Below are 19,177 nucleotides of genomic sequence, written 5' to 3'. Positions count from 1 at the left end.
CATGGCGGAAGGTGAAGGGTAGTAGGCACTTATTCACATGGTGGAGCAGAGACAGAGAGGGAAGGGGGTGATGCTACACACTTTTAAACCACCAGATCTTGTGAGGACTCTGTCAAGAGACAGCACTAGGGGGATGGGGCTAAACCATTAGAAACCACCCTCATGATTCAATCACCTCCCACCAGACCCCACCTCCAACACTGGGGATTACAATTCAACATGAGATTTGAGTGGGGACTTAAAGCCAAACCGTGTTAGAAGCACTTTGGCCTTTACAGTATTTAAATTTAAAAAAAATAGACAAATTATCAAGATCATATGGTCACAAAATGGAAGAAAGGAAACAGAATTATTAAAGTGATGAACCTGCTGGTTTTTTATAGAGGGAAAAGACCACTTAAAGTGAAACCACTTGGCCAGGCACGGTGGCTCACGCCTGTAATCCCAGTCCTTTGGGAGGCCGAGGCAGGCAGATCATGAGGTCAGGAGATCGAGATCATCCTGGCTAACACAGTGAAACCCCGACTCTACTGAAAATACCAAAAAAAAAAAAATTAGCTGGGAATGATGGCAGGTACCTGTAGTCTCAGCTACTTGGGAGGCTGAGGCAGGAGAGTAGCTGAACCTGGGAGGCGGAGCTTGCAGTGAGCCAAGATCGTGCCACTGCACTCCAGCCTGGGCAACAGAGCCAGACTCCATCTCAAAAAATAAATAAATAAAATAAAGTGAAACCACTTAAATAACGATCAAAGTTTCATAGTGGGAAAATCAGGTTTTTTGACATTATTCTGAGGAATGCCACCTAAAACGAAAAGAAAGTTAATTTTCTTATTCGTATTTGTGTTGCAGGTCACCAGCTTCACCCCTACCTTTGGAGACTTGTTAGAAGGACTTACAGAACTTATTGTGTTTGTACTTATGCCTGAGATTTATTACAGCAGTGTAGTAAGGATACACATCCAGATCGTAAGAGAAAAAGACACAGGTAGAAACTGGAGGTATCAATTTGGAGGTTTTCTTATGCTCTCTTCCTCATGAAGAGCCACACAGGGCTTAATCTTCCCCCAGAAGTGAAAATGTAGCAACATATATGTTATGGTTCCACCGAGGGAAGCTCATTAGAGACTCAGTGCTCAAGATTTTATTGTAGGCACCCTTTGCCTAGCACATACCAAAATCCCAAACTCCCAGAAGCATAAACCACATTGCTTGTGTAGACAGTTTAAGCACAATGAGCCACCCTTATCAGGCAACATTTTCTATCAGTGTAGTATACTGTTTACAACCCAAGTTCACAGGTGCCAACTAATGGCCAACTCTTCTATGTTAACTCTTTTCTAAACGGTGTTATATTTAGGTTCTAATTGAAATGTGTACTAATTTATCGGGGAATCTGCCCCGATATTCACGTAGGTTCTTTTCTATTTTCCCTAATCGTTGGCCAGCTTGAGAAATAAAGGGACAGAGTACAAAAGAGAGAAATTTTAAAGCTGGGCATCCAGGGGAGACATCACATGTCGGTAGGTTCCGTGATGCCCCACAAGCCGCAAAAACCAGCAAGTTTTTATTAGAGATTTTCAAAAGGGGAGGGAGTGTGCGAATAGGTGTGAGTGACAGACATCAAGTACTTAACAGGGTAATAGAATATCACAAGGCAAGTGGAGGCAGGGCAAGATCACATGACCACAGGACCAAGGCGAAATTAAAATTGCTAATGAAGTTTTGGGCACCATTGTCATTGATAACATCTTATCAGGAGACAGGGTTTTGAGATCAACCGGTCTAACCAAAATTTATTAGGTGGGAATTTCCTCTTCCTAATAAGCCTGGGAGCGCTATGGGAGACTGGAGTCTATTTCATCTCTGCAGTCTCGACCATAAGAGACGACCAAGCCCAGGGGGGCCAGTTCAGAGACCCACCCCCAGGTGCGTATTCTCTTTCTCAGGGATGTTCCATGCTGAGAAAAAGAATTCAGCAGTATTTCTCCCATTTGCTTTTGAAAGAAGAGAAATATGGCTCTGTTCCGCCCAGCTCACCGGCAGTCAGAGTTTAAGGTTATCGCTCTTGTTTCCTAAACATTGCTGTTATCTAGTTCTTTTTTCAAGGTGCCCAGATTTCATATTGTTTAAACACACATGCTCTACAATTTGTGCAGTTAATGCAATTTTCACATGGTCCTGAGGTGACATACATCCTCCTCGGCTGACAGGATTAAGGGATTAAAGTAAAGACAGACATAGGAAATCACAAGGGTATTGATTGGGGAAGTGATAAGTGTCCATGAAATCTTCACAACTTACGTTTAGAGATTGCAGTAAAGACAGGCATAAGAAATTATAAAAGTATTAATTTGGGGAACTAATAAATGTCCATAAAATCTTCACAATCCACGTTCTTCTGCCATGCCTTCAGCCGGTCCCTCCGTTTGGGGTCCCTGACTTCCCGCAACACTAATTTCCAGAATAGCAATAAACTGAATAAAGTTTGTTTTATTGGCCTAATTTTTCTGGCAAAGTTGTATGTCAGCACATAGGACATCCTTTATCTCACAGTTGATTTTTGCATCGTGATGTCAAGGAAGATTGTGAGTGGAAAAAATGTGAACTCAAACTATGTTTTTTCCTAGTCTCTCAATAACAACAGTCAACGCAGAAGACTTCTGTGACCACATGTGTGGGAGTTTCTCCCTACACTCAGGCAAGCAATCAATTCTGTAGCAGATACCAACTAGGTGTAACAAAAAGACAAATGAGACTATTAAAAACAAAAATCAACCTGGTAGATTTAAACCCAGCTTTACTGATAATCATTTTAAATGTAAATGACCTAAACACTCCAATTAAAAAGCAGAGATACATTGGTTAAAGAAGCAATACTCAATTAAATGTAGCATACAAGAAACTCACTTTAAACAAAAGGCACATAGCCAGGCATGGTGTCTCACACCTGTAATCCCAATATTTCCAAAGTCTGAGATAGGAGGATCATTTGAGCCCAGTAGTTCAAGACCAGCCTGGGCGACATAGTGAGACCCTGTCTCTAAAAAGAAAAAAAGCAAACCTCTCTCCCTCTCTCCTCTCTCTCTCTCTCTCTGTCTCTCTCTTCTCTCTGTGTGCATATGCACAGATAAGTTACAAGTAAATTAAGTAAGTTTATGGAAAAACATGTGCCATGCAAACAATAATCAAAAGAAGGAGTGGCTTTGGTAACTGATATGCTTAGGCTTTGTGTCCCTACCCAAATCTCATCTTAAATTATAATGCTGTATAATCCCCATAATCCCCTTAATCCCCACATGTCAAGGGAGAGACCAGTTGGAGGTAATTGGATCATGGGGGCAGTTTCCTCCATGCTGTTCTCGTGATAGTGAGTGGGTTCTCATTAGATCCAATGGTTTTATAAGTGTTTGGTAGTTCCTCCTGTGCTCATTCTCCTGCTGCTGCTTTGTGAAGAAGGTGCCTTGCTTTGCCTTTGCTTTCCGCCATAATTGTAAGTTTCCTGAGGCTTCCCCAGCCATGCTGAACTGTGAGTGAATTAAACCTCTTTCCTTTATAAATTACCAGTTTGGGGCAGTTCTTTATAGCAGTGTGAAAACAGACTAATACAGCAACATAAGACAAAGTAGAATTTAAAGCAAGTAATATTTCCAGGGATAAAGAGACATATTTCATAATTATAAAGGGGACAGTTTGCCAGAAAGACATAACAATTCTAAAAGTGTGTGCACAGAAAAACAAATTTCAAATACATGAATAAATAGAATTGAAATGAAAATAAACAAATTCACAATTAAGTTGGAGACTGCAATTCTCTTAATAAATGATTTGTGAAGTATATACCCAGGATATAGAAGCCTTGAACAACATTATCAACCATGTTACCTACTTGACATTTATTGAAGATGCCAACAACAATGGCAGAAAATCCGTTCTTTTCAAAAGCTTACAGAACATTCAGCAATATAGACCAAATGTTGGACCATAAGACAAGTTTTAATAAATTCAAGATACATGAAGTCATATAAAGTATGTTCTTTCACCAAAATGAAATGCAATGACTAATCAGTAACCAAAAGATTTCTAGAAAATCCCCACATATTTAGAAATTAAACTGTATACGTCTGAATAACTCATGCGTCACAGAAGAAATCACAAGAGAAATTAGAAAGTATTTTGAACTGAATTAATATATCAAAATTTATGGGATTTAATGAAACTAGTATTTATATGGAAATTTAAAACTTCAGTGCTTGTGTTAGAAAAAAATGTAAATTCAGTGACTTTGGGTTTGACCTTACAAAGCTTGAAAAGCAAAAAAGGAGCAAAATAAGTAGAGATAACAGAAATCAATGAAATATAAAACAGACAAAGGAGAAAATTAACAAATGCAAAAGTTATTCTTTGAAAAGACTAATGCAATTTATAAACCTTTAGCCAGATTTTAAACAAGACCAAAAGAAGACACAGATTACCAATATCAAGAATTAGGGGACATTGCTATAGATCATACAGAAAATAAAAGGTTAAAAAGGGATTATTGTTACAACCTTATGCCAATAAATTTAACAACTTCAATAAAATGGACAAATTCCTTGAATGTACCTATCAAAGCTTACCCACAAAGAAAAAAAATAGCCCTTATAACCCTATATATGTGAAAGAAAATGAGTTGGTGGTTTAAAAACCTTTTCAAAAAGGAAATTCCAGGTGCAGGTAGTTTCACTGATAAATTTTACCAATAATTGAGGAAGAAACAAATGAGCCATACACAAACTCTTCCAGAAAAGTAAACAGGATGTACTTCCCAAGTGATTTTATGAGGCTAGTATTATTTTTATACCAAAACCAGCCAAAGGCATTACTAAAACCCAAAACTACAGACCAATATCCTTTAAGGACACAGATGCAAAAATCCTTAAAATATTAGCATGTTGAATCCAGTAATATATACATACAAATATTACATGACCAAATGGAGTTTGTCCCAGAACATAAGATTAGTTTATTATCTCAAAATCAATGTGGTTTACCAAATTAACAGATTAAAAATGAAAAACTACTTTATTTCAACACATGCAGTGAAGGCACTTCAAAAAAGTTAGCACTCATTCATTATTAAAAGAAAAGCTCAGTAAACCAAGAATAGACGTATCCTTCCTCAATCTGATAGACAACACCTTCAAAAAACCTACAGATAACATCATACTTAGTGGTAAAAGGCGGAATTTTTTCCCCTAATATCAAGAACTTAACAAAGATGTTGCTCTCACTTCTTTTTTATTTTTATTATACTTTTGGGATACATGAGCAGAACGTGCAGGTTTGTTACATAGGTATACACGTGCCATGGTCGTTTGCTGCATCCATCAACCTACCATCTACATTAGATATTTCTCCTAATGCTATCCCTCCCCTAGTCCCCCACCCCCTGACAGGCCGCAGTGTGTGATGTTCCCCTCCCTGTGTCCATGTGTTTTCATTGTTCAACTCCCACTTATGAGTGAGAACATGCAGTGCTCTGACCACTTCTAATCAATATTATGCTGAATGAAGTATCTAGCCAGTTCAGTAATGGAAGAAAAATGAATAAAAGACGCACATGTATTTGGAAAGTAAAAAGCAAAGCTGTCTTTGTTTCCTATAATATGACAATGAAAAACTGCTTCTATTTCATATGACATGACAAAATAATTTACCAGAATTAATAAGTGAATCTAACAAGGACTCAACTGTATTTCTCTATACCAGCAATGAACAATTGGAAGTTGAAAATTTAAAAATACCATTTATCATTATATCAAAATATTAAATAATTGGGGATAAATGTTACAAAATATGTCCAAGACCTTTACACCTTCACACTGAATACCTCAAAACATTGCTGAGAGTAATTAAAGAAGACCTAAATAAATGAAGTGATATATTGTGTTCATGGCTTAGAAGACTCAGTATTTTTCATATGTCATTTCCACCCAAATTGATCTATAGATTCAGTACAAATACAATAGCCTTAACAGGAATTTTTGAAGAAATTGTTAGGCTGATTCTAAAATTGATATGGAAATCAAAATAGCTTAAAATAGCTGAGACAAATTTGAAAAAGAATAATATTGGAGGATTTATATTACCTATAGTGTGTAGATATGTATTCCATAGCTATAGTAATCAAGACAGTATGTTACTAGCGTAAGTTACATTAGGATTTCTGAACCTTGACATAAATGACATTTGGGGCTGGATATTTCTTTCTTAAAGAGTGCTGTCCTCGTGAAAATGGCCATACTGCCCAAGGTAATTTGTAGATTCAATGCCATCCCCATCAAGCTACCAATGACTTTCTTCACAGAATTGGAAAAAACTACTTTCAAGTTCATATGGAACCAAAAAAGAGCCTGCATCACCAAGTCAATCCTAAGCCAGAAGAGCAAAGCTGGAGGCATCATGCTACCTGACTTCAAACTATACTACAAGGCTACAGTAACCAAAACAGCATGGTACTGCTACCAAAACAGAGATATAGATCAATGGGACAGAACAGAGCCCTCAGAAATAACGCCACATATCTACAACTATCTGATCTTTGACAAACCTGAGAAAAACAAGCAATGGGGAAAGGATTCCCTATTTAATAAATGGTGCTGGGAAAACTGGCCAGCCATATGTAGAAAGCTGAAACTGGATCCCTTCCTTACACCTTATACAAAAATTAATTCAAGATGGATTAAAGACTTAAACATTAGACCTAAAACCATAAAAACCCCAGAAGAAAACCTAGGCATTACCATTCAGGACATAGGCATGGGCAAGGACTTCATGTCTAAAACACCAAAAGCAATGGCAACAAAAGCCAAAATTGACAAATGGGATCTAATTAAACTAAAGAGCTTCTGCACAGGAAAAGAAACTACCATCAGAGCGAACAGGCAACCTACAGAATGGGAGAAAATTTTCGCAACCTACTCATCTGACAAAGGGCTAATATCCAGAATCTACAATGAACTCAAGCAAATTTACAAGAAAAAACAAACAACCCCATCAAAAAGTGGGCAAAGGACATGAACAGACACTTCTCAAAAGAAGACATTTATGTAGCCAAAAAACACATGAAAAAATGCTCACCATCACTGGCCATCAGAGAAATGCAAATCAAAACCACAATGAGATACCATCTCACACCAGTTAGAATGGCAATCATTAAAAAGTCAGGAAACAACAGGTGCTGGAGAGGATGTGGAGAAATAGGAACACTTTTACACTGTTGGTGGGACTGTAAACTAGTTCAACCATTGTGGAAGTCAGTGTGGCGATTCCTCAGGGATCTAGAACTAGAAATACCATTTGACCCAGCCATCCCATTACTGGGTATATACCCAAAGGACTATAAATCATGCTACTATAAAGACACATGCACACGTATGTTTATTGCGGCACTATTCACAATAGCAAAGACTTGGAACCAACCCAAATGTCCAACAATGATAGACTGGATTAAGAAAATGTGGCACATATACACCATTGAATACTATGCAGCCATAAAAAATGATGAGTTCATGTCCTTTGTAGGGACATGGATGAAATTGGAAACCATCATTCTCAGTAAACTATCGCAAGGACAAAAAACCAAACACCGCATGTTCTCACTCATAGGTGGGAATTGAACAATGAGAACACATGGACACAGGAAGGGGAACATCACACTCTGGGGACTGTTGTGGGGTGGGGGGAGAGGGAGGGATAGCATTAGGAGATATACCTAACGCTAAATGACGAGTTAATGGGTGCAGCACACCAGCATGGTACATGTATACATATGTAACTAACCTGCACATTATGCACATGTACCCTATAACTTAAAGTATAATAATAATAAAATAAAATAAAATAAAAAGAGTGCTGTCCTGTACTTATAGGATGTTTCATAGCTTCTCTGACCTCTACTCACTAGATGCCAGAAGCACCCATATCCTCTAGTTGTGCCAACCAAAAACTGTCTCTAGACATTCCTGAATTTATCCTGGGGGACAAAAATCATCCCCAGTTCAGGAGCACTGACTTTTACTTATACAACAATTGAACAAAATAAAAGCATTGAGAAACAGACCCTCATATATGTGTTCAGTTGATTTTTTTTTTTTTTTTTTTTGAGATGGAGTCTCACTTTGCCACCCAGGCTGGAGTGCAGTGGCGCAATCTCTGCTTACTGCAACGTCTGCCTCCTGGGTTCAGGTGATTCTCCTGCCTCAGCCTCCTGAGTAGCTGGGACCACAGGCACACACCACCACACTCAACTAATTTTTTTGTAGTTTTAGTAGAGATGGGATTTCACCATTTTGGCCAGGCTGGTCTCGAACTCCTGACCTCAGTTGATCTGCCCACCTCAGCCTCCCAATTAGTTGATTTTTAACAATGGTGCAAAGGCAATTCAATAGAGAAAGTATACTCTTTCAGCAAATGGAATTGAAATCCTTGGATTTCCATTTTTTTAAATGAACCCTTAATTTTCATCATATATAAAATTAAAACTTGTCTCTATTTGGGGATTGCTGAGCTTCCTGTGTCTGGATGTCTAAATCTCTTGCCAGACTTGGCAACTTTTCAGCTATTATTTCATTAAATAGATTTTCTATCCCTTTCATGCAAAATGGTACGCTTGGAAAAACAATTTGGCAATTTTTATTACCTGAAACATATTACATATTTACAAAGTATTGGACCACCCCTTGGTGTTTATTTACCTAAGAAAAATGAAAGCTTTCTGTCCACACAAAGACTTGTACTAGAATGTGGATAGCAGCTTTATTCATAATAGTCTCTAACTGGAAGGGACCCCAAATGTCTATCAGCTGGTAAATGAATAATTAAGTTGTTAAAAGGAAGAAACTTTTTTTGAGATGGAGTCTTGTTCTGTCACCCATATTGGGGTGCGGTGTCACATTCTCTGGTCACTGCAACCTCTGCCTCCCAGGTTCAAGCAATTCTCCTGCTTCAGCCTCCCAAGTAGCTGGGATTACAGGCATGCACCACCATGCCCAGCTAATTTTTGTATTTTTAGTAGAGACAGGGTTTCAGCATGTTGGCCAGGCTGGTCTCGAACTCCTGACCTCAGGTGATCCACCCACCTTGGCCTCCCAAAGTGCTGGGATTACAGGTGAGAAACAAACTGTTGATATACACAACAATATGGGTGAATCTCAAAATCATCATGCTAAGTCAAAGACACCAGACACAAATACTGCATTCTGAGCTCATTCATATGAAATTCTATAAAAAGCAAAATCTAAAGCAATAGAGGCAGATCATTGGTTCCCAGAGACCAAAGAGTCTTAGTAAGTGATTGACTACAGAGGGGCAGAAAGGATTTTTTTGTGATGGTAGAATGTCTCTAAGTCATTATTGTAGTCGTGATCACTTCATTAAGGCTGTTTTTTTTTTAACAGGTAAAAGGCCTATTTCTTGGTCACATAATCTTTGCCAATCTCTTTGGCCCTCAGGCCCATTCCATCATGTTACCTGGAGCTCCCTCCCAACTTTAGCTTTAGCTTTTTCTGTTTAGTGCCCTGTTACCCTGTTGCTGTTTAGACTTTTCCTGTGGATGACTATTACTGAAAAACACTATTCAGGGTCCCATTCTCTCTGAGCTGAGTTCTCTGTGTTCTCCAAATTAATATATTAAGTGAATCTTTTTTTGTATGTTAAAGTCAAGGCCTAGAGAAGGCCTCATCTTAACACATTGGCAGAATAGTCATTATTAATATAGCATATGTTTTTAAGACTCTAGAAGTTTACTTTTCTGAAATTCACTTTCTGTCTCCTCCATATAATGTTGGAAATAAATTTCTGCAGATTAAGGCCTACATCTCCAGTTTGCTAAATTAATCTCGGGATGGTCTCAGGAATCTGTGTTTTAAAGTAATTCAACAAGTGATCTTACTGATCAATCAGGCTTAGAAACTACTGGATTGAGGTAGTTTCTGACCCCATCTTTTAAAAACAGATAAATAAAATCTTCATAAAATCTAAATAAATAGAAAAATAAAATATTTTATCGTTTCATACCTTTACTCAGACTTCACTAAGGTGTACAAATGCAGATTTTATCAAAAGTCTTTGCAGAATACTTTTTCACATGCCATTGTCTGCTGTCTTTTCACTCTCTAAAAGAAAGCAGGGTATTATGGAGCTAGTTTTATTAGGTGACTACTATATGCCAGACATTTTACAAGGGCTCACTATTTAATTCTCATAGATAATAAAAATGAAGTTAGAGATGATAAGTAACTTGGCCAAGAATGTAGCTAATAAGTACCAGGAGTGAGGTTTGTGCTTGGCTTTAAAACAAGGATATTTTTCTTTTTTAATATATTTGTATAAATTTAAAGGATACAAGTGCAGTTTTGTTAAATGGATATATTGAGCAGGGATAAATTCTGGGCTTTTAGTGTAACCATCGCTCAAATAGTGTACATTGCACTCATTAATTAATTTCTCATCCGTCAACCCCCTCCCACCCCCTACCCTTCTGAGTCTCCAGTGACTATTATTCCACACTCTCTCCATGTGTACACATTATTTGGCTCTTACTTATAAGTGAGAACATCCAGTATTTGACTTGTTCCTGAATTGTTTTCACTTAACAACATGGATGGCCTCCAGTTCCATCCATGTTGCTGCAGAAGACATGCTCCCATTCTTTGTTATGGCTGAATAGTATTCCATTTTGTGTGTGTGTGTGTGTGTGTGTGTGTGCGTGCACGTGTGTGCATGTGTGTGTGTGTTATTTACCACATTTTATTTATCCGGTCATCCACTGGTGGACACTAAGGTTGATTCCGTATCTTTGCTATTGTGATACGGTGAACATTTGAATACAAGTATCTATTTAATATGATGATTTCTTTTCCTGTGGGTATATACCCAGTAGTGAGATTGCTGGATTGAATGGCAGTTCTACTTTTAATTATTTGGGAAATCTCCATACTGTTTTCCATAGAGGTTGTACTAATTTGCATTCTCACCAAAAGTGTATAAGCATTCCCTTTTCTCCACGTACTCATCAACATCTGTTGTTTTTTGTCTTTTTAATAATAGGCATTCTATTGGCATAAGATGGTATTTCATTGTGGCTTTAACGTTTCTCTGATGATTAATGATGTTGAGCATTTTTTCATATGCTTGTTGGTCATTCGTGGGTCTTCTTTTAAGAAATGTCTATTCATGTTCTTTGCCAGTTTTTTAATGGGGCTATTTGTTGTTTTGTTATTGTTGTTGAGTTGTTTTAGTTACTTGTAAATTCTGGATATTATTCCTTGTTGGATTCATAGTTTGCAAATATTTTCCCCCATCTGCAGGTTGTCTGTTCACTTTTTTTATTATTTCCTTTGCGATGCAGAAGCTTTTTAGTTTAATATAGTTTCATATGTCTGTTTTTGTTTTCGTTGCTTATGGTTTCAAGGTCTTATGAATTCTTTGCCTAGACAAATGTCAAGAAGAGTTTTCCCTAGGTTTTCTTATAGAATTTTTATAGTTTCAGATCACAAATTTAAGTCTTTGATTTGTCTGTATTTGATTTTTTATATGATTAGAGACATTCTTCTACATATGGCAATCCAATTTTCCCAACACTATTTATTGAAAAAGATATCTTTTTCCCAGTGTATGTTCTTGTCAGCATTGTCAAAGATCAGTTAGCTATAGATATGTGGCTTTATTTTTGGGTTCTCTATTCTTTTGTTCTTTTACATTGATCTATGTGTCTGTTTATATGCCAGTACCATGCTTTTTGATTATTATAACCTTGCAGTATAATTTGAAGTCAGGTAATGTGCTCTCTCTAGCTTTGTTCTATTTGCTTAGGATTGCTTCTGCTATTCAGACTGTTTTTTGGTTCCATATGAATTTTAGGATGGTTTTTTTCTCATTCTGTGAAAAACGATGTTGGCATTTTGATAGGAATTGCATTGAATCTGTATATTGTTTTGGAAGTATTCTCATTTTAATTATATTAATTATTCTGATTCATGAACATGAAGTGTTTTTCCATTAGTTTATGTCACCTGCAATTTCTTTCATCCGTGTTGTAGTTTTCCTTCTTTCACCTCCTTGGTTAACTATATTCCTAGGTATTTTATTTCATTTTTTGTAGCTATTGTAAATGGGATTGCCTTCTTGATTTGGTTTTCAGCTGGATTATTATTGGTGTATAGAAATGACACTCATTTTTGAATATTGATTTTGTATTCTGAAATCTTACTGCTTACTGAATTCAATTCTCAAACCTAAGAATTTTTTGAGGAGTCTTTAGGGTTTTCTAGGTTAAGAGCGTATTGTCAGTGAACAGAAATAAATTATTTCTGACTTCCTCTTTTCCAACTTGGATGCCTTTTCTTTCTTTTGCCTGATTGCTCTGGCTAGAACTTCCAGTACTAAGTTGAACAGGAGTGGTGTAAGTGGGCATTCTTGTCTTATTCTAGTTCTTAGGGGAATTGTTTTCAACTTTTCCCAATTCAATATGATATTGGCCATAAGTTTGTTGCATATGGCCTTTATTATTTTGAGGTATGTTTTTTCTACTATGCCTAGTTTGTTGAGAGTTTTTATCATGAGGGGATGTTCAATTTTATCAAATGCTTTTTCCACATCTATTGAAATGATTATGTAATTTTTGTCTTTAATTGTGTTTGTGTAATAAATCACATTTATTGGTTTGTATATGTTGAGCCATCCTTGCATCCCTGGAATACAACCCACTTGGTCATGGTGTGTTATCTTTTTGATGTGCTGGTGGATTCAGTTTGCTAGTATTTTGTTGAGGATTTTTGCATCTATCTTCATCAGGGATATTGGTCTGTAGTTTTTTTGTTTGTTTGTGTTCTTGTCAGACTTTGGTGTCGGGGTGATACTGGCTTCATGGAATGAGCTAGGGAGGATTCTCACCTGCTCAGTTTTTTTTTGGAACAGTTTCAGTAAAATTGGTACCAGTTCTTTGTATGTTTGATAAAATTTACTGTGAGTTCATCTTGACCTAGGCTTTTATTTGTTGGGAGGATTTTTTTTATTGGTCTATTCAGGATATCTAGTTCTTCATGGTTCAGTCTTTCGAGGTTTTATGTTTTCAGGAATTTATCCATTTCCTCTAGGTTTTCTAGTTTGTGAGTGTATGGTAGAGTCTGATGATCTTTTGTATCTCTGTGGTATCAGTTACAATGTCTTCTTCATTTCTCATTATGTTTATTTAGATATTCTTTCTTCTTGGTTAGTCTATATAGCAATTTATCAACTTATTTATCTTTTCAAAGAACTGACTTTTCAATTCAGTGATCCTTTGTTTTTGTTTTGTTTTGTTTGGTTTGGTCTCCATATCGTTTAGTTCTAGTCTGATCTTTGTTATTTCTTATCTTCTGCTAGCTTTGGGTTTGGTTTTTTCTTGTTTTTCTAGTTCCTTGAGGTATGATGTTAGGGTGTTAATTTGTAATCTTTCTATTCTTTTGATATAGGCGTTTGATGCTATAAACCTCCCTCTTAGCACTGCTTTGGCTGTATCCCAGAGGTTTTGGTATATTCTGACTCCATTTTCATTTGTTTCAAAAATTATTTTAATTCTTTCTTAATTTTGTCATTGAACCAAAAATTATCTAGGAGTGTGTTGTTTAATTTCATGTATTTGTATAGTTTTGAGAATTCCTCTTGATATTGATTTCTAGTTTTATTCCATTGTGTTCTGAGAAAATACTTGATGTGATTTCAATTTTTTTCCATTTTTATTGAGGCTAGTTTTGTGGCCTAACATATGGTCTATTTGGGAGAATGTTTCATGTGCTGATGAAAAGAATGTATATTCTGCGATGTTGGATAGAATTTTCTGTAAGTGTCTGTTAGGTCCATTTGGTCTAAAGTTCAATTTAACTCCTGTGTTTCTTTCTTGATTTTCTGTCTCAATGATCTGTCTAGTGCTGTGACTGGGATGTTCAAGTGCCCCAGTATTATCGTATTGCTATCTGTATCTTTCTTTAGGTTTAGTAACATTTGTTTTATGAATCTGGGTGCTCCAGTGTTGAGTACATATGTATTTAATATTATTATATCCTTTTGTTGAATTGATATCACCCTTTATCATTAGATATCATTTTCCACCCCTTTATCTTTTTTTTTTTGATACAGAGTCTCACTCTGTCACCAGGCTGGAGTGCAGTGATGCAATTTCAGCTCACTGCAACCTCTGCCTCCCGGGTTCAAGTGATTCTCCTGCCTCGGCCTCCTGAGTAGCTGGGATTACAGGCGCACGCCACCACACTCAGCTAAATTTTGTATTTTTAGTAGAGACGGGGTTTTACCATGTTGGTCAGGCTGGTCTAAAACTCCTGACCTAATGATCCGCCTGTCTTGGCCTCCCAAAGTGCTGGGATTACAGGCGTGAGCCACCGCACCCTTTATCTTTTGTCTATGTGTCTTTACCAGTAAAGTGAGTTTCTTGTAGGCAGCCTATAGTTGGTTCATTTTAAAAATCCATTCTGCCTATCTATATCTTTTAAGTGGAGCATTTAATTCACTTACGTTAAAGGTTAATATTGATACATGAGGTTTTCTTCCCGTCATGTTATCACTAGTTGTTTTATAGATTCTTTGTTTCTTCATTTTTTTTCTTCTGCGTCTTTGTGATTTGGTTCAGTTTTTTCTTTATGCTATGTTACCTCTAGACTAGTAGAAAAACTAAGAGGTTATCCTTAATAATTTCTACTGACCCATTTGCTCCTAAATTTATCTGCCTCTTTATCCTTGGACATAAGCAGAAAGATTAAAAACATACTTTATCCACTGGCATATAGTATGTCTCCATTTTAACAAAATCCTGACCATCTTTTCCTAACTAGAAAGTTTTTCAGTGGTAAGTTACTACATGCCTCTTGCAAGTGGGATCATTGTTTTTCACTAATTGACTTATACTATAATTTTTTTTTTTTGAGACAAGGTACAGTGGCACTATCACACAGCTCACTGAAGCCTCGACCTCCCAGGGTCAAGTGATCATCCAGCCTCAACCTCTCGAGTAGCTGAGACTAGAAGTGTGTGCCATCACACCCAGCTAATTTTTTACTTTTTTATAGAGAAGAGGTCTCACTATGTTGCACAGGCTGGTCTCGAACTCCTGGGCTCAAGCAATTTCCTGCCTCAGCCTCCCAAAGTGCTGGGATTACAGGCATAAACCACTGTTCCTGGCTGACTTATACCATAATCTAGTTAGTAACCATTCTTTACTTTGGTCAATTATAAATTTATTTTTAACACACAATTTAAGAGTTACTCAGAGCAACCTTATTTATATTAGACATTTTTTTCTCCCCAAAATATCACATCCTCTTTGACCTTAGTTTCCTTTTAGCTAAAATGATGGGGTTTCTAAGTTTCCCTGTATCTTTAATATTCTGTGAAGTTTGTCATTTAGTATACAAGTGGCCAACAAACATTTGAAAAAAATGTTCAGTATCACTAGTCATCAGAGAAGTACAAATCAAAGCCAGAATGAGATATCATCTCACACCAGGCAGAATGGCTATTATTTAAAGGTCAGAAAATAACAGATGCTGGTAAGGTTGGGAAGAAAAGAGAACACTTATACACTGTTGGTAGGAATGTAAATTAGTTCAACTACTGTGGAAAACAGTTTGGAGATTTCTCAGAGAACTTGGAACTACCATTCAACCTAGCAATTACATTACTGGGTATGTACCCAAAGGAAAACAAATTGTTCTACCAAAAAGACATATACACTTGTGTGTTAATTGCAGCACTATTCACAATAGCAAAGACATTAAATCACCCAAGGTGACCATCATTGGTGAATTGGATAAATAAGATGTGGTACACATATACCATGGAATACTATGCAGCCATAAACAAAAACAAAATCATGTCCTTTGCAGCAACATGGATGCAGCTGGAGGCCATTCTGAGTGAATTAATGCAGGAACAGAAAAATCAAATTCCACATGTTCTCACTTATAAGTGCAAGCTAAACGTTGGGTACACATGATCATAAAGATGAGAACAGTAGATACTGAGACTACGAGATGGGGGAGAGAGGGAGGAGGGCAAGAGCTGAAAAACTCTCTGTTGAGTACTGTGCTTACTACCTGGGTGATGGGATGATTCATACCCCAAACCTCAGCATCATGCAATATACCCATGTAGTAAACCTGCACATATATCATTTGAATCTAAAATAAAAGTCAAAATTATTTTTTTTAAAGTTTGCTATTTAGGACACATATTTCTGTATGGAGAATATTAAAATGGGTATTAGGTTTCTAGGCTAGTTCATAAAACATCCTGAACAAGTAGAGTACATAAAATTTGTCTAAATAGAATGTTATTCAACTATGTCTAATCACAATTGATAATGTTGTTTGTAATACAGCCCTGAAGCAACTCTTACCCCACTTTTCTACCCTATCCTCCAGCAGCTTGGGGAAAGACAAGAGGCTGTGTTAGAGAGAGAGATTAAATCCTTCTGGGTGTCAGAAATTCCACATTAAGATGCAAGTGGCTTAATCTGCACAACATCTAGATCTGTGCTGCCCAATATAGTAGCTACTAGGTACTTTCGCTATTTAAATTTAAATTAATTAAATAAAAAATTGATTTCTTCAGTCACATTGGCCACATTTCAAATGCTCAAAAGCCACATGTGACTAGTGGTTACCTTATTGGACAGAGCAGATATAGAACATTTTATTATCACAGAAAATTCTACTGGGTGGTACCAATCTAGAACTGAACCTCCCTATGCCTACTTCTTACTGCAATGAAGGCAGCATATTGTACTTTCATGTCTTTGTGTTTGGTTCTCTTGTGAGGACTACTCAGTCCAAATTGGATTAGTTTGCAATTGCCACATCAATTTTAATAAAAAATTTTCTTTTTTTTTCTTTTTTTATTGTTTTTAATTTATTTATTTATTTATTATTATTATACTTTAAGTTTTAGGGTACATGTGCACAATGTGCAGGTTAGTTACATATGTATACATGTGCCATGCTGGTGTGCTGCACCCATTAACTCGTCATTTAGCATTAGGTATATCTCCTAACGCTATCCCTCCCCCCTCCCCCCACCCCACAACAGTCCCCAGAGTGTGATGTTCCCCTTCCTGTGTCCATGTGTTCTCATTGTTCAATTCCCATCTATGAGTGAGAACATGCAGTGTTTGGTTTTTTGTCCTTGCGATAGTTTACTGAGAATGATGATTTCCAATTTCATCCATGTCCCTACAAAGGACATGAACTCATCATTTTTTATGGCTGCATAGTATTCCATGGTGTATATATGCCACATTTTCTTAATCCAGTCTATCATTGTTGGACATTTGGGTTGGTTCCAAGTCTTTGCTATTGTGAATAGTGCCTCCATAAACATACAATAATTTCTGTTTTCATCGCAAACACCACTGCCAAGCATTAAAAGCTATCAAAAGAACGTTTTCAAACTCAGGTCAAGAAAATTTTTTAGCAACAAGAAGAGCTAAAAAATTTTCTTGACCTGAGTTTGAAAACGTTCTTTTGATAGCTTTTAATGCTTGGCAGTGGTGTTTGTGATGAAAACAGAAATTATTCATCTTTGGTGTCTGTAGAGATAACTTTGAAAAAATACTTTGTAGGCAGCTGAGATTCTACTACAAAATGGAGCAAACCCTAATCAAAAAGATCAAAAACAGAAGAGTGCTTTGGATGAAGCAGATGATAAAAAAATGAAAGAATTACTAAGATCTTATGGTGCTATTGAGACTGTTAATAGAGATGAGAGTGATGCTATAGTCAATGGTATGTATATCAATATTGCTGCTATTTTATATAAAGATATATCTCTGCTTAGGAAAATCTTCTGATTTGTTGTGTAAATTGTTTCATAACTGGGATAGATGTGTCCTATGTTTATTAAACTCTTCAAACGCCATTATTTATTTTTAGAAATTGGCATTTAAAATTTGGTTTAATTTATAGATCATATGATCCTACTGGATTGGAGTTACATGTTGAAATGAAACCTATAGCATTCATCAAGCAAACATTAATGTCCCTAACATTGGGTTTGAGATAGAGATGTAATTGAAGCCAGGCAGATAAGTTTAGTTGTAGTAGGGCTGGAAAAGGGTGACATTATACTGAAGTTTTTGCAACTAAGATTCCATTACTTCAAAATTTGTAATGATTCATACATCAGTTGGATTCATGCCAACTTTTAAAGAATCTAGTATTCTAGCATATTAATTTGTTAAAAGAAATCTACTTGTATATGTATAACATATATTACAATGAAAAGAATATTTCAAGGGAATGTACAATCAGGCAAAATTTTATGAACCATTTTAGCAATACTTTATATTTTATTAAGTATTGAGGAGAGGGAATTGTTCTTCCTTTTCCCTCATGCTCAAACCTTGACTCATAGAAGAAGATACTCAGAAATGTATATATATTCTCACTATGAGGGAGAATGCTGGGGAAAGCAATTGTGTCACACACTTCTCCCCTAGCCTACCAACATCCTTACCAACTGTTGATTTCCAAGGAAGAATTACTGATATAATTGGTCAGAGCTAAGGATATTCATTGTGTTATATTTCACCAGTGGGCTAGATCATGGATAGGTCAAGGTCAAGAGTGATACAAATTTCCTCTTTTCATTGCCTGCTTCCATATAGTAAGTCTGTAAGGTCAGGGTCTTTCTTAGAGGCCCAGCCATTTCACTCTCCCTCTTCACAGCTATACCTGCAAGTTCCCATGATTTAGATTAGCTCAGCTTATCAGGGAAGTCTTACATTTGGAGTTGTTGATAGATCTATTATAAAGTGATACATCTATTCCCACATATCTACTGTTTCTTGTTTCCTTGATCAGGTACCCCAAAGGATGAAGAATATAGGGTACAATGATAATATAGAGAAAGGGAATCCAGAATGGGAGTAGGGTCCAAGAGAACTTTACAGAGGCAATTAATCAAGTCATATTGGTTAAGAGCATGGACTTTGGAATCAGATAAGATCTGGTTTCAGTTCTAGCTGTGTGACATTGGGCAACTTCTTGAACCCCACTAAGCCTCACTTTCCTCTTCTGTAAAATGGATATAATAAACTACCTACTTCACAGGTTCATATGAAGATTAAATAAGATGATTTATGGAAAGT

The 19,177-nt window shown here is 36.6% G+C and overlaps 1 protein-coding gene across 3 annotated transcripts in view; it reads left to right on the top strand.

The window, feature by feature from the left end:
* Window positions 1–19,177, top strand: part of ANKRD31 (ankyrin repeat domain 31) — a 188,896-nt gene that overhangs the window by 114,838 nt on the left and 54,881 nt on the right. For all 3 annotated transcript variants that reach the window (XM_024247336.2, XM_054555637.1, XM_054555638.1), the window contains one exon: window positions 17,651–17,813. In XM_024247336.2, coding sequence (XP_024103104.2) covers window positions 17,651–17,813 — 163 coding nt within the window. The remainder of the gene's footprint in view (window positions 1–17,650; window positions 17,814–19,177) is intronic.

The sequence above is a fragment of the Pongo abelii genome, chromosome 4 (genome assembly GCF_028885655.2).
Source record: "Pongo abelii isolate AG06213 chromosome 4, NHGRI_mPonAbe1-v2.0_pri, whole genome shotgun sequence".
Classification (NCBI taxonomy): Eukaryota; Metazoa; Chordata; class Mammalia; order Primates; family Hominidae; genus Pongo; species Pongo abelii.
The sequence above is the reverse complement of the archived record's forward strand: the minus strand, read 5'-3'. Positions and strand labels throughout refer to the sequence as shown.